At 41.6% G+C, this 24,703-nt stretch overlaps 1 protein-coding gene across 4 annotated transcripts in view; it reads left to right on the forward strand.

Moving 5' to 3' along the window:
* Nucleotides 1-24,703, forward strand: part of LOC120998086 (muscular LMNA interacting protein) — a 401,012-nt gene that overhangs the window by 51,723 nt on the left and 324,586 nt on the right. For 3 of the 4 annotated variants that reach the window (XM_040428571.1, XM_040428572.1, XM_040428574.1), the window contains exon 2: nt 21,566-21,709. In XM_040428571.1, the coding sequence (XP_040284505.1) occupies nt 21,566-21,709 (144 nt within the window). Of the gene's footprint in view, nt 1-21,565; nt 21,710-23,270; nt 23,341-24,703 lie in introns of those variants that run through there. The other variant, XM_040428573.1, reaches the window with a different exon arrangement.

The following is a 24,703-nucleotide window of genomic DNA, read 5'->3' on the forward strand; positions in this document are numbered from 1 at the left end:
GTAAAAAAAAAATCATGAATTTGTCAATTACATTTTCTGGTGAAATTTACAAATTTTTGGGTTTGACATACCACTGCTATACCTAGTAGACAGGTAAAAAATTCACTAATTTGTCTGTTATTTTTTTGGTTGAAATTAACCAATTTTTGGGTGTGATATGCCACTGCTATACCTAGTAGACAGGTAAAAAAAAAAATATTAAATTTCATAAATTTTTCTTTTACATTTTCGGGTGACATTCAACAAATTTTGGCTGTGATAGACACCTGCTCTACCTAGTAGACAGGTTAATAAATTTCACTAATTTTTCGTTTACATTCTTGATTTGACATTTTACAATTTTTTATGTGAATAAACCCCTGTTCTGCATAGGTGACAGGGACCGAAATTTTTAAAAATAATCTGTTACATTGGTGGGTGACATTAACCCATTTCTGGCAATGAAAAACCCCTACTCTCCATAGGTGACAGGGACATCAATTTCTAAAATTCATCTTTAATTGGCCCTTTCCTTCGATCCTTCTGCTTTAATAACTTTTCCCATATTTCAGCTCGATGAAAATTACATTTCATACATTGGTCTCCCTTGAATGTGCTCTCTCTTTCTCACGCTCCCTCTCCGGCGTGGAACCCTGATTCTCTGATAACCGTGATCAACATGGTAGGCTCAGAAAAGAACATCAAAAGTTGATAGAGAAGATATCCAAATGGATGGTGGACGTCACAGGGATGTGCAATCGGGCAGAAGTTATCTAGAGTCAACAAAGCGCCAGCAGGGCCTCTCCTGTCTAAAGTTTCCTAATCCAAAATACTGCAGTGACATTCCGTGTAATTTTTAATTAATCATTCAAATAACACGGCATCTTAAGAGTCCTGTATTGTTATCTATCGTCACTACCTCCCCGAGTCGGGAGTGGGTAATTGCTGCGCGCCCCCTGCTTTCCTTCAATTCTTCTGCTTTAATAATTCGTCCGATCACAATAAAATTTCATCCATTGATCTCCCTTGGATGTGGTCTCTCTTTCTCACGCTCCCTCCCCGGCGTGGAACCCTGATTTACCACTAACAGTGATCAACATGGTAGGCGCAGAAAAGAACATCGAAAGTTGATAGAGAAGATATCCAATTGGATGGTGAACATCACGGGGACGTGCGACATGGTGGGGCAGTATGTTTGCACACGCCTAAACGAACTGAATGATGGGTCTGCCCCGTGCAACTTCTGGGTCTCCAAATTGGGCGCATGGCCTGAGCTTGCCCTTTACGCCTTGGAGGTGCTGGCCTGCCCTGCAGCCAATGAATTGTCTGAACGTGTGTTTAGCATGACTGGAGGGGGTTATCACAGGTTATATTTCCCAATGTTTTAGGGTGTACCCTAATTTAAATTTTTTTTAATACATTTTAAACCAAAAAGCAGTGTAGGCTACCTCCTCCTCCTCCACTGCCGCTTCCACCTACACCACCACATCCACCGCCTCCTCAACCTCCTACTCCATATGAACCTTGTCCTCCTAGATCAAGATTATTATTTTTCATTTTTACATATTTTATGTTATTTAAAGTCATTTCCCTATCCACATTTGTTTGCAGAGAACTTGCCATGCTCTTAACCACATTTTGATGCGATTTGCAGCCCTCTAGCCCTTTCCATTACATTTTTACAGACATTTTAATGCTCAAAAGTTTGAGTCCCCATTGACTTCAATGGGGTCGGGGTCATGTTCGGGTCCCGAACTCGAACTTTTTTGTGACGTTCGGCCGAACCTGTCGAACCCGAACATCCAGGTGTCCGCTCAACTCTAATCACCATAAATGCTTTCTCTTTATAAGGAGGTATTTAGAACTGGTTGTCTCCCTGACTCTTGCAATGATGCCACTATTATTATTTTATTTAAACCGTATAAAAATCTTGAGGATTGTAATTCTTACTCCTCCATTTCACTCCTTAATACTGACTATAAGGTCCTTACAAAAATATTAGCAAACAGAATTCAATTCAGTTATCACTGACATTGTTTACCCCGATCACTCAGGTTTTATCTCTGTTAAATCCTCCACCGATAATATTAAAAATGATCAGGTGATATCCCAGTTTGGATGGCATCAGCAATGTGAATGGGCAATGGTATCCTTAGATTCTGTGAAGGCATTTGATTGGGTCCTATCTTCTGGGGGTCCTTAACAGCTATGTACACCTTCGGGGCAATTTTTTTTATGATTGCATTTTACTCATTTTAGGTTAAAAATCTTTTTTTTTTATTGGTCTTTATTAAAAATATTCAGCTGTTCTGTCACAAAAGGTTAACTGTTTGTCTCAATAGCAAGAAAAAAAATAATAGTTTTTTACACAGCTCACCCTAAATTTGCGTAATCCAGACACTCCCGTAATATGAAGAAAAAGGCAGCACAGATGAATCGTCGGGATCTGGGGTCATGAGAGACTTCAGAAACAAATTTTCAATAGGTCCAGCACCTGGAATTTAAAATAAAATGCAACTTTTATTTACATGAATAAAAAAACTCCATGATGTCCTCGGAGGAAAACACCATGGAGTTTTTTTATTCATGTAAATAAAAGTTACGTTTTATTTTAAATTCCAAGGCGCTGGACCTATTGAAAATTTGTTACTTAACTGTTTGTCTAGCTGTGTGAATTGTACTTTGACTTTGTGCCCGTCATCTAATAAACCTTATCTCTAAATTACTAAAAGGTCATAAACACTTTTTTAAACCACATTGTTATCAGTAAGATATAAGGATTGGGCTTTAATGAGTGTTTAGGAGGTCAGAGATCCCCAGAGATTATGGGAAACAGTAAAAATACAGAACCAGCTACAAAAGAATCTAAAGGCTGTACAGAGAAAGTGGCTAAAATATTTTTAATTAATATCAGTTGAAAAAATTATTTTAGCTCAAAATGTGTACAATGCAATAATAAAAAAAAATGTCCCTAAAGGTGTAAATAGCCTTTTAAAAACATTTGATTTCAGGCAGGCCCTTTATTAATGGGTGCCTATTGTCTATAAGCAATAAGATGGTTGGTTAACAGCCTATCTTCCCCTCCCTTTACGTTATACAGGGGTGCAAGGCAGCAGACGTGCCCCCTGTCACCTCTGCTGTTTGTCATAACAATCAAGCCTTTGACACTGGCCATCAGACATGACAGTACATATAGAAGGATCTCAATAGGCCCTAGAGAAGACCGCATTGATATGTATGCTGATGACATGATGCTGTTCATGTCTGACCCTAATAATTCCCTTCTTTATGCTATATCCCTAATGGATACCCTTGGTCAGTTCTCAGGTCTTTTTATCAACCTTATGTAGAGCTGGTTGGCGAATGGCAGAGAAAATGTGTTATCTTGCTATTGTTTTCCATTTTAAATACTTGGAGATCGGAGTGTCTTATGCTCCCTTATTGACTTATCTTAATTCTTAAAGGGGTTGGCGACTCTTTAAACCCTTAAGGACTCAGCCCTATTTCACCTTAAGGACTTGGCCATTTTTTGCAAATCTGACCAGTGTCACTTTAAGTGCTCATAACTTTAAAACGCATTGACTTATCCAGGCCGTTCTGAGATTGTTTTTACGTCACATATTGTACTTCATGACACTGCTAAAATTGGGTCAAAAAAGTTAATTTTCTTTGCATAAAAAAATACCATATTTACCAAAAATTTAGAAAAATTAGCAAATTTCAAACTTTCAGTTTCTCTACTTCAGTAATACATAGTAATACCCCCAAAAATTGTGATTACTTTACATTCCCCATATGTCTACTTCATGTTTGTAGCATTTTGGGATTGATATTTTATTTTTTGGGGATGTTATAAGGCTTAGAAGTTTAGAAGCAAATCTTGAAATTTTTCAGAAATTTACAAAAACCCAATTTTTAGGGACCACTACAGGTCTGAAGTCACTTTGCGAGGCTTACATAATAGAAACCGCCCAAAAATGACCCCATTCTATAAACTACACCCCTCAAGGTATTCAAAACTGATTTTACAAACTTCGTTAACACTTTAGGTGTTGCACAAGAGTTATTGGCAAATGGGGATGAAATTTGCGAATTTCTTTTTTTTGCCTAATTTTCCATTTTAACCCATTTTTTCCACTAACAAAGCAAGGGTTAACAGCCAAACAAGACTGTATCTTTATTGCCCTGACTCTGCCGTTTACAGAAACACCCCATATGTGACCGTAAACTACTGTACGGGCACACAGCGGGGCGCAGAGTGAAAGGTGCGCCGTATGGTTTTTGGAAGCCAGATTTTGCTGGACTGTTTTTTTGACACCATGTCCCATTTGAAGCCCCCCTGATGCACCCCTAGAGTAGAAACTCCATAAAAGTGACCCCATCTAAGAAACTACACCCCTCAAGGTATTCAAAACTGATTTTACAAACTTTGTTAACCCTTTAGGTGTTGCACAAGATTTAATGGAAAATAGAGATACAATTTCAAAATTTCACTTTTTTGGCAGATTTTCCATTTTAATATTTTTTTTCCAGTTACAAAGCAAGGGTTAACAGCCAAACAAAACTCATTATTTATGGCCCTGATTCTGTAGTTTACAGAAACACCCCATATGTGGTCGTAAACCGCTGTACGGGCACACAGTAGGGCGCAGAGTGAAAGGTGCGCCGTATGGTTTTTGGAAGCCAGATTTTGCTGGACTGGTTTTTTGACACCATGTCCCATTTGAAGCCCCCCTGATGCACCCCTAGAGTAGAAACTCCATAAAAGTGACCCCATCTAAGAAACTACACCCCTCAAGGTATTCAAAACAGATTTTACAAACTTTGTTAACCCTTTAGGTGTTGCACAAGATTTAATGGAAAATAGAGATACAATTTCAAAATTTCACTTTTTTGGCAGATTTTCCATTTTAATATTTTTTTTCCAGTTACAAAGCAAGGGTTAACAGCCAAACAAAACTCATTATTTATGGCCCTGATTCTGTAGTTTACAGAAACACCCCATATGTGGTCGTAAACCGCTGTACGGGCACACGGCAGGGTGCAGAAGGAAAGGAATGCCATACGGTTTTTGGAAGGCAGATTTTGCTGGACTGGTTTTTTTGACACCATGTCCCATTTGAAGCCCCCCTGATGCACCCCTAGAGTAGAAACTCCAAAAAAGTGACCCCATTTTAGAAACTACGGGATAGGGTGGCAGTTTTGTTGGTACTAGTTTAGGGTACATATGATTTTTGGTTGCTCTATATTACACTTTTTTGTGCGGCAAGGTAACAAGAAATAGATTTTTTGGCACGTTTTTTTTTTTGTTATTTACAACATTCATCTGACAGGTTAGATCATGTGGTAATTTTATAGAGCAGGTTGTCACGGACGCGGCGATACCTAATATGTATACAATTTTTTTTATTTATTTAAGTTTTACACAATAATTTCATTTTTAAAACAAAAAAAATGTTTTAGTGTCTCCATAGTCTAAGAGCCATAGTTTTTTCAGTTTTTGGGCGATTATCTTAAGTAGGGTCTCATTTTTTGCGGGATGAGATGCCGGTTTGAGTGGCACTATTTTGGGGTGCATATGACTTTTTGATCACTTGCTATTACACTTTTTGTGACGTAAGATGACAAAAAATAGCTTTTTTTACACCGTTTTTATTTTTATTTTTTTACGGTGGTCATCTGAGGGGTTAGGTCATGTGATATTTTTATAGAGCCGGTCGATACGGACGCGGCAATACCTAATATGTATACTTTTTATTTATTTATTTAAGTTTTACACAATGATTTCATTTTTGAAACCAAAAGAATCATGTTTTAGTGTTTCCATAGTCTAAGAGCCATAGTTTTTTCAGTTTTTGGGCGATTATCTTGGGTAGGGTATGATTTTTGCGGGATGAGATGACGGTTTGATTGGTACTATTTTGGCGTACATGCGACTTTTTTGATCACTTTTATTACCTTTTTTGGGAAGTAAGGTGGGCAAAATTTCAATTTCCTAATAGTTTTTATTTTTTTATTTTTATGGCGTTCACCGTGCGGGGAAAGTAACATGACCGTTTTATAGATCAGGTCGTTACGGACGCGGCGATACCAAACATGTGTAGGGAATTTTATTTTTTTCATTTTTAATCAGTGATAAATGTGTTTTTGGATTTTTTCTTTTTTTTCACTTTTTTTCACTTTTTTTTTGACCCAGACCCACTTGGTTCTTGAAGATCCAGTGGGTCTGATGTCTGTATAATACAGTACAGAACAATATATATTGTACAGTACTGTATTTTACTTACACTTTGTCTGAACAGATCTCTGCCTTTAGCACAGATCTGTTCAGCACCATGGACAGCAGGATGCCTGAGAGGCGTCCTGTTGCCATGGGAACCTTCCCCGTCTGCTCAGAACTTCGCAGACGGGGAAGGGTAAGGAGGGGATCTCTCGGGGGGCTGTCTGGGGGCTCTCTCCCTCTCCATCGGGGGGCTGCAAAGGCACAGCAGCCCCCCGATGGGAGAGGGAGGGAGCTCCCTCTTACTGTTAACTTTTTCCATACAGCGGTCTGTACGGACCGCTGTATGGAAAGGGTTAAACGGCTGACATCGCATCATCGATGTCAGCCGTTTATACCAGGGTGCCAGCAATGTGCTGGCACCCTGGTATACCCACTAGAGACCAACGATTATACAAAGGGAGGCGGGCGGGGGATCGCGATCCCGCCTGCCACACCGCCCGCCTCCCGCACCGCCCCCACCGCCCACAACTCCCCCCCTGCACCACCCGCCGGCAAAAAATCATGCAGGGGTGCAGGGGGGGGTGTAAAATATATATTTTAGGGACACTAAAGCTTCTGATCCACGCGGTCAGGGCCCGCGGGGATCAGAAACTGCACAAAGCGCAGCAAACCGCAGGTCTGAATTGACCTGCGGTTTTCTGCGATCGCCGATGCGGGGGGGTCAAATGACCCCCCCCTGCATTGTTACGGGATGCCGGCTGAATGATTTCAGCCGAAATCCCGTTCCGATTAACCCCTCGGGCGCCGGAATACAGATTTCAAGTTATGACGTACCGGTACGTCATGGGTCCTTAAGGACTCGGGATCCATGCCGTACCGATACGTCCTAAGTCCTTAAGGGGTTAAATACTCTCCACTACTGTGTGGCAGGCAGGGAAAAAATGAAGTCCCTAATATACTTCATTGAACACACCTGCCTGCTTCTCTTTCAGTTATAAGCCACTCCCCCTCAGCTCTGCTCTACCTTGCAGCTGAGTTAGTCCATGGCTGCACGCGACATGGAGAAGCTTGAGAGGAAGCTCGTCCATGCGCATGTGCAGTCTGCTCCTGTCAGTGGTCAGCTCCCTGCTGCCCGCTCCAACTGTGACAGGAATCAGCTGCTTGTTCCCTCTCTACAAACAGCTGATTCCTGTCAGAAGCTGGCTGTGAGAAAAACCTGCAGAGTCCCTACTGCAGAAGCTACTTAGTCAATCCCCATCCCCCCCTGCACTACCACCACACAGCCGACCCGCTAAGCCACACCCACAGGTTCAGTTAGGCCACACCCCCTGCAACTACCAGGGAAAGCAGGACATCTAGCCAGGAACTATGATTTTGTGTGTGTGTATATATATTATATGCCTTTACCTTGGAAATGCTGCCTATGTGTATATATATGTATATATGTGTGTATGTATCTATATGTATGTGTGTATGTATTTATGTCTAAGTATGTGTACATATAAATATATATACATATATATATGAATATACATACGCATATGTATATATACATATTTATATACATATATTTACACACATGTGTGTCTGTGTGTATGCATTGCAATGCATGGGCGCCGACAGTGTGTCCACTGTCTGCAGACATGAACCCATTCATTTAAATGGGGTCTGCAATCTGCATCCGACAGTACTTTTTCGCAGTGTGGAGGCATGGACAGAAAACCCATGGATGCACTCCATAGGTTTCCAATCTGTGGTCCCATTCCAGACCACACCGTATCTTTCGGATTTCAGACCCATCACTTGATACGGTGCGCACACGGCTGGTGCCTGTATATTGCAGACCCCCTGTTCGCTGGCCACAATACAGGCACAGGCAGGCTATGGTCATGTGCATGAGGCCTAAAGCCATACCTCCTTCCAGTATACGGCAGGACTGTCCCTGATTTCAGTGGCGGTCCTGGTACGGGGGAGGTATGTCGAAAATGGATCAGTTTTGCCCTAATGCATTCTGAATGGATAAGGATCTGCTCAGAATGTATCAGTATGCCTCCCATCAGTCACCATTCCGCTTTGGAGGCGGACACCAAAACGCTGCCTGCAGCGTTTTGGTGTCCGTCTGACGAAACTGAGCTAAACGGATCCGTCCTGGCACACAATGTAAGTCAATGGGGACGGATCCGTTTTCTCTGGCACAATAGAAAACGGATCCGTCCCCCATTCACTTTCAAAGGTGTTCAAGATGGATCCGTTATGGTTATAGAAGACATAATACAAATGGATCCGTTTATGATGGATGCATGCGGTTATATTATGGTAACAGAACCGTTTTTGCAGATCCATGACGGATCCGCAAAAAACACAAGTGTGAAAGTAGCCTAAGGCAAATAGTGTCCCTCTTCCTTCTGTTCTAAAGTTCGGAGGTATGCTAAAGCACTGATGAAATGACACCTAATGTGCTGTTGTCACTATGGTATCACAGTTGGCCAGGGATGTCATGTGACTGCTCCCCTGGAGATGCTTTGCTGTGATGCATGCTGGGATTTTTACTTTCACTTTGCAGCTGCTCCACCCACACAGCCTCTCATTAATGGGAGCATGCTATGCAGAATGCAATAGAAAAATGATATATATACAGTTTATCTGTCATGATACAAATTCCTCTTGGCTTTAGGTATTGTCTGGGGCACTTTATTTGTTTTTATACTTATGGTAGCCAACCCCTTTAAGGAAAAAATTTGAGTATGGAATGTATTATCTTTATCTGTGGCAAGAAGAATCGACCTCATTAAAATGATAATCCTCCTTAACCTTCCTAGCGGTTTTCCCGAGCGTGACTCGGGGTTAATTTTCGCTGCCAGGAGCGGTAACCCCAAGTCACGCTTGGGGTAACATTGAAAAGTTGTCAGCGGAGTCCCCTTACCTTCTCCGCTGTGATCGCAGGCGAGAGTGCCGGCCGGCATCTGACTTCCTGGTTCCGTTCCCTGCTAGCACCTGCGGCGCATGGGAGCGGAACTGGGCAGGAAATTATAAAGTAACACACACACATAAAAGAGGTAATACATTATAATCTGAGCGGATTGCATTGTATCACCTCAGATCTGATAGTTGATCACTTTGTGCAGTCCCATGTTTCAAAATTTATCACACTCAGGATGTTTATTGAATTTTCTTTGTCTGACAAATTTCATTATTCTTTATTACATTATTACATTATTGAATAACATTATATTAATTAGATTATAATTCATGATTTTGTGTTTCAAACTTTAGTAAGTAAGTAATTAGTTTAGTAAGTAATTACTAAGAATTGCAGGCCTACAATACATAACACCAAATTTCCATGCAAACAATTGTACCACTTTTGGTACAAAATTCCTGACATAATCATACCGCCAGGGAGGTTGAGGTATAATATTCACTTGAGCACGTGGATGTTATGGTGCCTTTGAGGTTTTTCAGGACGATTGATTCTGTTCTATCCCTTTTCATATGGAGGCAGAATAGAGCCAAACTGCATATTGGTACTCTGTAGTATAAAGGGATATGGGAGGGGCCGTATTACCAAGCTGTCATTTATATTATTTTGCTGGACAATTATGCTACCTTCACTATTGGGTATCTGAGATGTCTCTACTGAAAGGTGAGCACCACCTTTGCATGTTCTGTCATCTTATACGCTGTGGACGGCTCTAGAGAATCCCAATACTTACTCTGGTTAACTACTGCTACTACATAGACTAGCCGCACATGTATGGGCTATCGGTAAGAAAGTGTTCAATTTTACTGCCATCCCAGCTGAAACCCCTATGTGGAATGCCAAAGGGATTGGAGAAGGTTTTGTCTGTCAGGCAGTCCTATTATTGGGTATGTCACAGCATCACTTCTTTATCCCAAAATCAAAATAATATTCTTCTGTTCTTTGAATAGCTTCAGATCCTTTAGGACATGTTATATTTTTTTAGGGGGGCCCCGGAACGGAGCCATCGATGCGGACAGCACACGGAGTGCTATCCGCATCTTTTGCGGCCCCATTGAAATGAATGGGTCCGCATCCAAGCCGCCAAAACAGCGGCTCAGATGCGGACCCAAACAACGGTCGTGTGCATGAGGCCTTAACCCGAGATGAGTCAGAGCTTGAAAATATGACTCTTCTCTGGTCACACAAGTAAGATATGACTCTTTTATGTTAATTTTCATAAAAGGCGGGAAGTACAAAAATGTGTAATACTTACTGAATTAGTCTGCAAATAAAATTAAAAGTGTAATTTATATGTTTAGGGTAACACAATGAACATTTAGAAACGCTCAGTGAGGGTAGCATAGTAGAGGTGACAGGTTCCCTTTAAGGCTAGTTTCATACGAGTGAGTTCAATGCGTTGAACTCGCAGCGTGTGTCTGCAAGAGCTCCCGTCCTGACCTAGCACTGATAGGGTCGCATAGCATTATATTGATTTATGATGCTATGTAACCCTTAGGCCTCTTTCACACGAGCGTGACGGATTGGCTCCGTGTAAAGAGTGTGATGTGTGATGAGTTATGTGATATGTGATGTGTGATGAGTGAAACTGATGAGTGATGAGTGAAACTCGCACCATTTTGCAAGAAAGTTCAGTCAGTTTTGTCTGCGTTTGCGTTCAGTTGTTCAGTTTTTTCCACGCGGGTGCAATGCGTTTTAATGCGTTTTTCACACGCGTGATAAAAAACTGCAGCAACCATCAGTGAAAAACGCATTGCATCCTCACTTGCTTGCGGATGCAATGCACTTTTCACTGAAGCCCCATTCACTTCTATGGGGCCAGGGCTGCGTGAAAAATGCAGAATATAGAACATGCTGCATTTTTCACGCACCACGGAATTGATGCATGAGAAAATAACAATCATGTACACAGACCCATTGAAATAAATGGGTCAGGATTCAGTGCGGGTACTATGCATTCATGTAACGCTTTGCACCTACGCGGAAAAATCGCTCGTGTGAAAGGGGCCTTAGAGTTCTGGAATGTATTGTATAACACGGACATAATGCTGTCAGTGTTATTCAATACATATCAGAACTCTAAGGCCCCTTTTACACGGGCGTTGCGGGAAAATGTGCGGGTGCGTTGCGGGAACACCCGCGATTTTTCCGCGCGAGTGCAAAACATTGTAATGCGTTTTGCACTCGCGGGAGAAAAATCGCACATGTTTGGTACCCAAACCCGAACTTCTTCACAGAAGTTCGGGCTTGGGATCGGTGTTCTGTAGATTGTATTATTTTCCCTTATAACATGGTTATAAGGGAAAATAATAGCATTCTGAATACAGAATGCATAGTAAAACAGCGCTGGAGGGGTTAAAAAAAAATAAAAAATCATTTAACTCACCTTAGTCCAATTGATTGCGGCCCGGCATCTCCTTCTGTCCCCTTTACTGAATAGGACCTGTGGTGAGCAATAATTATAGGTAAAGGACCTTTGATGACGTCACTCCGGTCATCACATGGTACGTCACATGATCTTTTACCATGGTGATTCACAATGGTAAAAGATCATGTGACGTACCATGTGATGACTGGAGTGACGTCATCAAAGGTCCTTGACCTATAATTAATGCTCACCACAGGTCCTATTCAGTAAAGGGGACAGAAGGAGATGCCGGCATCGCGATCAAGTGGACTAAGGTGAGTTAAATGATTTATTTATTTTTTTAACCCCTCCAGCGCTGTTTTACTATGCATTCTATATTCAGAATGCTATTATTTTCCCTTATAACCATGTTATAAGGGAAAATAATAATGATCCATCCCGATCGTCTCCTAGCAACCATGCGTGAAAATCGCACCGCATCCGCACTTGGTTGCGGATGCTTGCGATTTTCACGCAACCCCATTCATTTCTATGGGGCTTGCGTTACGTGAAAAACGCACAAAGAGGAGCATGCTGCGATTTTCACGCAACGCACAAGTGATGCGTGAAAATCACCGCTCTTGTGAACAGCCCCATAGAAATGAATGGGTCAGGATTCTGTGCGGATGCAATGCGTTCACCTCCCGCGCGGAAAACTCGCTCGTGTGAAAGGGGCCTAAGGGTGAAACGAGCCAAAGGGGTTAAAAGAAAGGATGCTTCATAATTGTTATTGCATAGAGAATGCAATTAGTTACTAAAATAAACATGTCAGGAGAGGGAACCTGTTCCTATGAAAATGCAATGCACTCGGCAGGCTGCATGTTATAGAGCAAGAGGCGCTGAGCAGATTGATCTACATAGATTTATGGGAAACAATTCAGTAAAACTTGCATTTTATTAATTTAAATATCTGTTCTTTCTGTGCTCAATAGCTATGTAGGTGGTCAAGTCAGTGACTGGCTGCTAACTATATACACTGCGTGCAGAATTATTAGGCAAATGAGTATTTTGACCACATCATCCTCTTTATGCATGTTGTCTTACTCCAAGCTGTATAGGCTCGAAAACCTACTACCAATTAAGCATATTATGTGATGTGCATCTCTGTAATGAGAAGGGGTGTGGTCTAATGACATCAACACCCTATATTAGGTGTGCATAATTATTAGGCAACTTCCTTTCCTTTGGCAAAATGGGTCAAAAGAAGGACTTGACAGGCTCAGAAAAGTCAAAAATAGTGAGATATCTTGCAGAGGGATGCAGCACTCTTAAAATTGCAAAGCTTCTGAAGTGTGATCATCGAACAATCAAGCGTTTCATTCAAAATAGTCAACAGGGTCGCAAGAAGCGTGTGGAAAAACCAAGGCGCAAAATAACTGCCCATGAACTGAGAAAAGTCAAGCGTGCAGCTGCCAAGATGCCACTTGCCACCAGTTTGGCCATATTTCAGAGCTGCAACATCACTGGAGTGCCCAAAAGCACAAGGTGTGCAATACTCAGAGACATGGCCAAGGTAAGAAAGGCTGAAAGACGACCACCACTGAACAAGACACACAAGCTGAAACGTCAAGACTGGGCCAAGAAATATCTCAAGACTGATTTTTCTAAGGTTTTATGGACTGATGAAATGAGAGTGGGTCTTGATGGGCCAGATGGATGGGCCCGTGGCTGGATTGGTAAAGGGCAGAGAGCTCCAGTCCGACTCAGACGCCAGCAAGGTGGAGGTGGAGTACTGGTTTGGGCTGGTATCATCAAAGATGAGCTTGTGGGGCCTTTTCGGGTTGAGGATGGAGTCAAGCTCAACTCCCAGTCCTACTGCCAGTTTCTGGAAGACACCTTCTTCAAGCAGTGGTACAGGAAGAAGTCTGCATCCTTCAAGAAAAACATGATTTTCATGCAGGACAATGCTCCATCACACGCGTCCAAGTACTCCACAGCGTGGCTGGCAAGAAAGGGTATAAAAGAAGAAAATCTAATGACATGGCCTCCTTGTTCACCTGATCTGAACCCCATTGAGAACCTGTGGTCCATCATCAAATGTGAGATTTACAAGGAGGGAAAACAGTACACCTCTCTGAACAGTGTCTGGGAGGCTGTGGTTGCTGCTGCACGCAATGTTGATGGTGAACAGATCAAAACACTGACAGAATCCATGGATGGCAGGCTTTTGAGTGTCCTTGCAAAGAAAGGTGGCTATATTGGTCACTGATTTGTTTTTGTTTTGTTTTTGAATGTCAGAAATGTATATTTGGGAATGTTAAGATGTTATATTGGTTTCACTGGTAAAAATAAATAATTGAAATGGGTATATATTTGTTTTTTGTTAAGTTGCCTAATAATTATGCACAGTAATAGTCACCTGCACACACAGATATCCCCCTAAAATAGCTAAAACAAAAAAAAAACTAAAAACTACTTCCAAAAATATTCAGCTTTGATATTAATGAGTTTTTTGGGTTCATTGAGGACATGGTTGTTGTTCAATAATAAAATTAATCCTCAAAAATACAACTTGCCTAATAATTCTGCACTCCCTGTATACACATATATAAATGTCAATCACTGATAAGACCTCCCATAAAACTACAGTTCAGAAAGAGAAGATATTTTTTATAGTTTTACTGAATCATTTTCCATAACATAACACCGGTATGTCAATCTGCTCAGCTCTTCCTGCTCTGTAATATGCTGCCTGCAGATTGAACTGCATTTTCATATTTGCAAATTCACCTAAACGCTTTCTTGATATGTTTTACTTCACAGAAACTGTCAGAAGTCAGAGAAAAGTTGAAGTAAGTCAAGAAACTTTAACCCATAGAGGACCCTCGCTGTACATGTACGGCGCTGGAGGACGTGACTTAAGGACCAACGCCGTACATGTACGGCAGGCTGATCGGGTTGGAGCAGGAGCTGCGCCTCCCGATCAGTGGCAAGGACCATGCAGTCATTGACAGCCGGGCCCCTGCTTCATACTCTGGCATCGGTGAAAACACTGATGGCGGCGCATTAACTCCTTATATGCCGTGGTCAAAGCTGACCGCAGCATGCAGAGGGTTTGCGGAGGGTGCATCTCCATTGGGTCCCCGCACTTCAGTGACAGGGACCCAATGGCAGAGAAGGCAGCCCCATACCTTCCACCCTTAGGCTGGGTCTCACAGGAAGGCTGTCAGTGTTATGCATTCCAGAGGGGGTTGACCCCAGAAGTTGAAGTGCCAGAGTGGGAAAGAAATGTCAAGTAAAAAAAATTAAAAACGTTTTTTTCATAATAAAAAATAATAGAGTTTCAAGTAAAAAAAAAAAAAAAAGAAAACCAGACATATTCGGTATTTCCACATCCGTAACAACTGGCTCTATAAAAATATTACATGATCCACCCCCTCAACTGAATGCAGTGGAAAAAACCTTACATCACAAAAAATGCAACTCGAAGTGATCAAAAAGCCGTAGGCCCCCAAAATAGTACCAATCAAACTGTCACCTCATCCCTCAAAAAATGAGCCCCTACATAAAACAATCGGGCAAAAAAATAAAAAAAAATATGGCTCTCAGAATAGGGAGACACTAAAACATGATTTTTTTTGTTTCAAAAATGCTCTTATTGTGTTAAAACTGAAAAAAAAAGTAGACATATTAGGTATCGCCATGTCCATAACAACCAGGTCTATTGAAATATCACATGACCTAACCCCTCAGATTTTGGTCAATTTACATCACAAAAAGTGTAATACTAAGCGATCAAAAAGCCATATGCACCCCAAAATAGTATCAATCAAACTGTCATCTCATCCCGAAACAAACTAGCCCCTACATAAGTCAGTCGCCCAAAAAATAAAAAAAAACTATGTCTTTCAGAATATGGAGACACTAAAAAATCTTTTTTTTTAAAATGCTTTATTATGTGAAACTGAAACAAATATTTGATATTGTCGCATCAGTAACAACCTGCTCTATAAAATACCACATGATCTAACCTGTCAGATGAATATTGTAAATAATAAAAAATAAAAAAGGTGCCAAAACAGCTATTTTTTGTTACCTTGCCTCACAAAAAGTGTAATCTACAGGGTGGGCCATTTATATGGATACACCTTAATAAAATGGGAATGGTTGGTGATATTAACTTCCTGTTTGTGGCACATTAGTATATGTGAGGGGGGAAACTTTTCAAGATGGGTGATGACCATGGCGGCCATTTTGAAGTCGGCCATTTTTAATCCAACTTTAGTTTTTTCAATAGGAAAAGGGTCATGTGACACATCAAACTTATTGGGAATTTCACACGAAAAACAATGGTGTGCTTGGTTTTAACGTAACTTTATTCTTTCATGAGTTATTTACAAGTTTCTCTTTGTTTACAGCCATTGACATGTCGCCGAGGTTAACACGTGAGGAGCGGATAGAAATTGTGTTGATGTCTGGTGAACGCAGCAACCGGGTCATTGCAGCAGATTTCAATGCAAGACACCCTACGAGACCACACATCTCCCATGCTACAGTTAGCAAACTGCTTGCTAAGTTTCGTGAAACTGGTTCAGTGTTGGATTTGCCAAAATGTGGACGCATGAAATCTGTCTCTAATGAAGAAACATCAGTGGCTGTCCAAGCTTCATTCAGCAAGAGCCCACAGCGTAGCACTCACCGCATGTCACTGGAGAGTGGCATTAGTCGAACATCCCGTTCGGCGGATATTAGCTACTCACAAATGGCACCCTTACAAACTCCAGCTACTGCAGCATCTCAACGAGGATGACCCAGATCGGAGCACTGAATTTGCAGAATGGGCAAAACAAAAATTGGAACAGGACCCTCAGTTTACGCAGAATATTTTGTTCAGTGATGAGGCAAACTTTTATGTGAATGGTGAAGTTAACAAACAAAACCACCGCTATTGGTCTGACACTAACCCACATTGGATAGATCCCTCCAAGACTGTTGGAACAAAAAAATTGATGTTATGGTGTGGTATATGAGATACAAAGATTTCGGGGCCATTCTTCATCAATGGAAACCTCAAGGCCACTGGATATGCAAAATTGCTACATGATGATGTGTTTCCCTCTTTATGCACTGAAGCTGGCACGTTCCCTGAGTTTTTCCAGCAAGATGGTGCACCACCACATTATGGGTGTCACGTCCGAGCATTCCTAGATGAACAGTTTCCTGGAAAGTGGATTGGTCATCGTGGGCCAGTTGAATGGCCCCCAAGGTCTCCCGATCTGACCCCCTTAGACTTTTATCTTTGGGGTCATCTGAAGGCAATTGTCTATGCTGTGAAGATACGAGATGTGCAGCACCTGAAACTACGGATACTGGACGCCTGTGCTAGCATTTCTCCTGCGGTGTTGCTATCAGGGTGTGAAGAGTGGGAGAAGAGGGTTGCATTGACAATCCAACACAATGGGCAGCACATTGAACACATTTTATAAGTGGTCAGAAACTTGTAAATAACTGATGAAAGAATAAAGTTATGTTAAAACCAAGCAAACCATTGTTTTTCTTGTGAAATTCCCATCAAGTTTGATGTGTCACATGACCCTCTTCCCATTGAAAACAAACTAAAGTTGGATTCAAAATGGCCGACTTCAAAATGGCCACCATGGTCACCACCCATCTTGAAAAGTTTCCCCCCTCACATATACTAATGTGCCACAAACAGGAAGTTAATATCACCAACCATTCCCATTTTATTAAGGTGTATCCATATAAATGGCCCACCCTGTATTTTGTGGAAGCAGGTATATCGCAGCCCTCAATCAATATTTGGTGGAAACAGGTATATCAAACCCCTTAATAAGTATTTTGTGGAAGAAGGGTATATCGCACCATTCAATCAATATTTGGTGGAAGCAGGTATATCGCACCCCTTAATCAGTATTTTTTGGAAGCAGGTATATCTCACCCCTCAAATTTTTTTTTTGACACAACATTTATATCACACCACCCTGTTTATTTGGGGCAACAGGTATATCAAACCCCTTAATCAGTATTTTGTGGAAGAAGGTATATCATACCTCTCAATCATTTTTTTGGGGGGCAACAGGTATATCACACCCGTTGCAAATAGTTGTTCCAATAGCGCTTGTCCCTCTATATAGCTGCGGTATCGCAGCAGAACCGCACACAACTGCTGCACAATACAAATGCACTATATACTTTCTATGTTAGAAAGTATATTATAAGTATATCACACCCCTTAGTATATCACACCTATCAATAGCACACCTATACCAGTCCTTAAAAGGACTTTTGTGGCCCTATTAGCTAGCATTTGGTGTCCCTAACAGCCTGTCCCTGCTCCACAAAGCAACCTCTCCCTACACTGGCAAAACACAGAATGTAAAATGGCTGCCAGATCGGGTTCTTTGATAGGGTTGGGGTGTGTCCATGTGCTGAAAAGTCTCAATTGGCTGTCCTGTCTCACCTGATGGATGTGTCATGGGTCAAAGTTTGGTGCAATGCAAAAGAATATGGTGCCTGAGGACATCGCCATATGTTCGTATGTTCGACGAATCGCTAATGTGCAAAGTTTGCCGTGAAATGACCGCCGTGCGATCCGCAAGGCCATCTCTAGTGGTCAGAATATGGCGAAAAAAAGAAAAAGAAATATTAGTATTATTATTAACCCCTTAGTGACCAAGCACATTTTTAAAAGATTGCATTCCAAGAGCTAGAACTTTTTTGTTTTTTCATAAATGTACTTGTAGGAGGTCTTATTTTTTGCAGGACAAGTTATAGTTTTCAATACACCATTTTAAGTACATGTAATGATTGATTAAAGCCAGCTGTTTAGCTAAAAGCCCCTTTGTTTACGTCAGTAAAAACACGTATGAATGGTCATAAGGGGATTAATAAACAGAAAAAAATAATGCAAATCTGGTATGTCTGTAATTGCACTGACCCAGAGAATGAAGGTCATGGGTCAGTTTTACAGCTTAAGAAACACCATAGAAACAAAAGCCATAAAACTGTAGAATTGTTTGTTTTCCAATTTCACTTCATTTGGAATTTTATTTTTCCAGTTTCTCACTACATTGTATGAAATAGTACAGGGCTGGCCAACCTGCGGATCTCCAGCTGTTGCAAAACTACAACTCCCAGCATGCCCAGTCTGCCTACAGCTATTAGCCTACAGCAGGGAATGGTGGGAGTTGTAGTTTGACAACAGCTGGAGAGCCGCAGGTTGGCCAGCCCTGAAATAGTAAATGGGTGCTATTTGAAAGTACTTGTCCTGCAAAAAACAAGCTCTCTATCGTCTATGTTAATGGAAAAATAAAAATGTTATGGCTCTAGGAAAGCAAGGAGTAAAAATTTTTTACGGAAAATCGCCGGGGGTAGAAAGGGTTAAAGCCTGAACTTTTATCTATTGACGTTTCAGATTTTGCATTTATGTATAAATTCTATACAAAATGTATTTTAATTATTGCAAGAGGCAAGTTTTATAAGTGATCTAGGTGGGAGGTGATGACAAATGAATAATTAGTTGTACTGTATATGGATGTGAACATTTAAAATTGTAAGTGCTAGTTATCTGTGATAAATCTTGTCAAAAATAATGATGATGAGAAAACATAAGACTATGGAAAATTTCTGCATCTCAACATTTCTCTTAGGGCTTATTCACACGACCGTGCCGTGTTTTACAATCCGCAAAATCCGCAAAACAAGGATGCCGCCCATGTGCCTTCCGCAATTTGCGGACCGGAACGGACGGCCCTTTATAGAAATGCTTATTCTTGTCGGACAAGAATAGGACATGACTTATAAATTTTGTGGAGCTACGGAATGGAGCAACTGATGAGGACAGCACAAGGAGTGCTATTCTCATCTTTTGCGGGCCTATTGAAGTGAAAAATGCGGCTCTGATGCGGAACCAAACCACGGCCATGTGAATGAGCCCTATATAGACTATTCTAAGAAGAATGAAAGGTTATTGAAGAAATATCAACACCTATTACTTCAAAGTAAGTAATTGAAGGCATTTCACATCTAACTGTCAATAAAGCACAGCAATCTGGTGGCTGGTAAATGTTACATATACATAATATAATTTGTTTTTGCCATTTGCAACTAATTACTTAAAATGTTTTCTTAAAGGGATTGTGTCATCATCATCATCAAATGATCATCATTCAAATCAAGTTTTAATAATTTCTGAGTTATTTTTCATTTTCTATATCATTATCTGTATTAAAATAAAAACGCTGTTAATGTTGTGCCTAGATGGCTGTCTCCATAAATAGAGATGGCCTTGCGGTTCGCCCGGCGGTCGTTTTGCGGCGAACTTTGCGTGTTCGCGATTCGCCGAACATACGAACATATGGAGATATTCACGCCCGCCATATTCTTTTACATTATGAAGAACTTTGACCCATGACACATCCATCAGGTGGTACAGGACAGCCAATTGAGACGTTTCAGCACATGGACATACCCCCTACCTTATAAATAAACCTGATCTGGCTGCCATTTTACATTCAGTGTTTTGCCAGTGTAGGGAGAGATTGCTGTGTGGAGCAGGGACAGGCTGTTAGGGACACCAAACGCTAGCTAATAGGGCCACACAAGTCTTTTTAAGGACTAGTATATGTTTGCTATCCATATGTGTGATACACAGAGGGGTGCGATATACTTATAATATACTTTTATAATGAGTCAAAAACACATAGATCTATATAGTGATCACCTGGAAGTCAGGGGGCTAGGAGCTTACTAGGGCCATTTTTATATAGAGTAAGGTTCCGGACGGGGTCTTATCAGGGCGGGTGGTCTGTGGTTAGGCTATCAGGGCCAGAATAGCATCCCCCTGTAGGGCAATATCAGGGACAGTTCTTTGCCCACCCTGTCCTTCAATACCACATCATCATCTAGCCCAGTATTAGATGGTTTTTGCTTTCCCTCCGGGATTCATGGATGTGCACTGGAACCCCCCGGATTGTGGTAGGACATATGGTTTCTCATTTGGTGCCGCCGAGCACTTGTTATTGCCTACCACATCTATGCTTTTTGCTTAACTTTAAAATTTTTATTTATTTTCATTTTGAGGGATATCTTTTCCATTCACACGTCTGCAAAATGGGTCCGCATCCGTTCCGCAATTTTGCGGAACGGGTGCAGACCCATTCATTTTCAATGGGGCCGGAATGTGCTGTCCGCATCCGCATTTGCGGATCCACATCCGCATTTGCGGATCCGCACTTCTGCATCCGTGCTTCCGTTTCCGCAAAGAAATAGAGCATGTCCTATTCTTGTCCGCAATTGCAATTGTATAATGTTATAAAATACTTTCTATGTTAGAAAGTATATTATAGTGCGTTTGTATTGTGCGGCAGTTGTGTGCGGTTCTGCTGCGATACTGCAGGTATAATATAGAGGGACAAGCATTATTGGAACAAATAATTTCTACTGGTGTGATTTGCCAGTCGCCCCCAAAAAAACTGATTGAAGCGGGGTGTTATATACCAATATACTTTCTTTATAGAGCATTTGGGTACTGTAAAGTGCATTTGCGCATGCGCGTATGTGAAAATTATATTGTCGATATTTCGCATTGAAAAAAAATAATGAATGGAGATCGCAAATTCGAATAATACAACTGGTATGTCACTGTCCATGTTGTGGGACTATTTGTGCACTTCTAGAAATTATTTCTTGGCTGCAAATATGAGCTAAAGGTCTTTCAGGTTCTCCTGCCATTAAAATGAATGGGACCCGCCTCGAACGTGTGGTTCGCGAACATTTGATCGCGTTCACGCGATCACGTTCGCGAACCGTCCCGGCAGATATTCATCAATCACTATCCATAAACATGTATAGAAAAAAAAAAATGATTAGCAAACATGAATGTATCTCGCTATATGGTTGTAGTTAGTAAAACAAAATGTAGATGATACTTTCCCTTTAAACCAACCATATCTTGCAAAGTGAATCTGTTATTTATAATAATAAGACCAAGACTATTCTCTTTATTCATCACTAGGGTTCTCCCGTTGATAGTGGAACAATCCCTTTGAATTTTACATTTGTTCCATCCGTTGGAACCCTTCCGTCAGAGGTGGTGCTGGCAAAGGACTCAAATTATGTGCCTAAGATTGTGTCTCACAAAGGATCATTGATGCAAAAGGTACTGCAACATATACATTACAAATATGTATTATAGATGTATAGTTTGTTGTGACAGTTACAAATACTGAATAAATATAGGCTGTTGGCTATTAGAAACACTAGTGCAGAAGCATTCTGTATATGTGAATCCTGTAAATGTCAGATATTAAAATACAGCGCTTCACAATATTGATAACATGCATAAAATGGCATGAGTTTATTTTGTAGCCTTGCATCTGATCTATAGATGAGCAAATTCGCTTTGTGCCTGATTTGGACTTGAATCGATTAGTTGTCAATCGAAGTTGCTCCAATTGCCCTGAAAATTCCCTATAGCCTCCTAGGACTCAAACTGTTCATGAAAAGATGTTATGCCTCAGAGGGAGAAGATCCCTGCCCCTCTTTAAACACACACACATGTTAATGGCAAAAGAAATAGTGGCTTGTTCTGCAAAAAATATGTTTTAACAGAGACAGAATTCCTCTCTGTATTTATAAATGCACAAGGGTTAATTATCAGATGGATGAGAGGCTTGTTCTGAATGAGCCTGGGAAAATTTCCCCTTTTAATTTGGAGCAGCAGCAGTACAGAGTGAATGTGAAAAGGGTAGGGTAATATTGGCATGTGGCCACAATAGTAGCAGCAGTAGCAGCACAGCATGGAATAGACAATGCAGTAGGTGTGTGCAGCTGTTTAGAGGTAGTAGTAGTGATGACTATGTAATGGTAGTGGCAGTAGGGGTAATGGCATTACCAGCAGGGAGAAGCAGCCTTTGCCACAGCAGGAGAACATGATGGAAGCCAGACAGTGGCAGTGGCATGATGGTGGCAGTAGCTGCAACCATACAATATGGAACATAAAGGTCAGCAGGAAGATAGCTGCAGTGGCAAGAAGGGACACCACCAGAAAGGGCAGATCTACTCATCAGCCTTGGCTGGAGGAGTGTGAAAGTCCTCATGGATCCATTCCTAATTCATTTTAACAAAAGTGATGTTTTGGATACTGGAGGAGGACAATTTTGTACATTTAGGTTTCATCACACCCCCTGTCATGCTGACAACCCTCTCTAAGATGACACTGGATGTTTGGCAAGAGAGAATGGAGAAAGCATACTATGCCAGTTTGGACCACTGTTCCAAATGGCCTGTCCAGAAGTCCATGGGGTCAGGGAACATGGTATGTGCCAGAAAGAGCCCAGAGAGTACTGAACCTCTGTGTTTAGGCTGCATGTCTTCATTTGCTGATTTGCCTCGGCCTGGCGCTGCACATAGAAACATTTCCCCATCATGTTGATGATACTGAACTGGCTGTGGCTTCTGCTGCATCTGGTAGTGGAGACAACAGTAGGTGGGTGATTTGGCAGGTGGTGGAGAGGAGCCTCAAAGTAAGTCACACTTGTGGCAGGCATCTGCTAGTCAAATTCTGCGACAAGTTGCATACAGTTTTTCCTGGTAATAAAGTAAGTTTGCCTCCCTTTCAACAGGAGGAAAACATTCCCCCATTCCCTTGTCAACATCATTATAAGCCTCCAGCTCTTCCTCCACTACAGACTCCTCCCCCTTCTTCTTCCTTCTAGCTCATCATCCTCCTCCACCATGAGATGTTCTCCATGTAGGTCCCTAACAGCTACAGGGGAGCAAGCAAAATGTGTAAGCTGTTTTTCTTCCGCTATTCCGCTGTCCCTTGTTGCATCAGCGTGAGCATCTGCTGTAACATAAATATCAGGAAGATGACATTGTTAATACTGCAGTTGTCTCGACAATTCTGTTGGCCTCTTCGAACGTCTGAGTACTTGACAGATGTCTCTGATGAGCTGCCATTGCCTGACCTCGAAACGACACATGCTCCTTACTGAGGGGATCTGGTGCATGACAAAATCATTCAAGGTTTTACACTGCTGTTACAGACGCTCTAGCATATGCAAGGTAAAATTCCAACCAGTTGGAGTATCATGGATCAATGGCAGACCATTTTGTTGCTTTAAGTTCAGGAGGAAGTTCCTTGCCACATATAAATTACCTAAATGCGAGAACAATCTTCTGGACATTGCCAGCACCTTCTGCAAGCCAATATATTTTTTGCAAAGTGGGCTATGAAAGACATGTTCTGGCCCTGTCTGTAACAGCTGCTCTAGGTGCTTCAGGTGTCCATGATGGCAAGCACCTTACTGCACAGAGAGAATTGAAAGGAGCGGCCCACATTCTCCATCATGTGTACAAGGCAAGGATGGCTATTTTGGAGAAAAATAATGTTGATTAGGTATCTTCCAGCGATGCTGAGCGCATTCCATTAGTTCCCTAAAAGCAGCAGACTACTAAGTGGCACGGCAGTGACTGCAACTTGGCCAGGTGGGAGTTAAGCTTGTGCACCATTATATTACTGGGTATGTAGAGTTCTTTCCTGGTGACATATTCTGTTATCGATGGCTGACGACAGAATGGAGTAGGAGGAAGGGTAGTCAGCAAGAGAAGCATTAAGTGATGACGAAGATGACAAAGACACTGTACTGCACCTAAATGCTGGCTGGCTGCTGCAAAGGAGATTGGGAGAAGAAGGAAACTCTTTTTGCTCCAGCTGGTGGCCTCTTCTGTTTTCCAACAGTAACTGATATAATGCGCTTCATGTGGTTCAATGCCTATGTTTATGTTTGAACATCAACAGCTTATTTTAATCCTGCAGATCTTGCACAAGGCAATGCATTTGTCTTCTGGCACCGTGGAGAAAAACTGCCAGGTGGGGGATACTCACACAGAGCTAACTGCAGTTGAGCTTGGCTTAGAGCTGGCATGTTTTGAGCCTGTGACCACAGTCTCAGCAACATAACTAGTACCCAAAGCAGATCTTCCCTGACAATTTTTTAGGAGGATCTGGTTGTAATTTGCCTCTGCTCTTTACTACTGCTGCTGGCACCACCCTCTTCCTCTGATATCACTTTCTCCTTACTACCCCAATCTGGCTCCCAGGCCCTGTCAAACGCACAATCAGTGTCATAGTCTTCACCCTTTCTACCTG

This window comes from Bufo bufo, chromosome 4 (genome assembly GCF_905171765.1).
Source record: "Bufo bufo chromosome 4, aBufBuf1.1, whole genome shotgun sequence".
Taxonomy (NCBI): domain Eukaryota; kingdom Metazoa; phylum Chordata; class Amphibia; order Anura; family Bufonidae; genus Bufo; species Bufo bufo.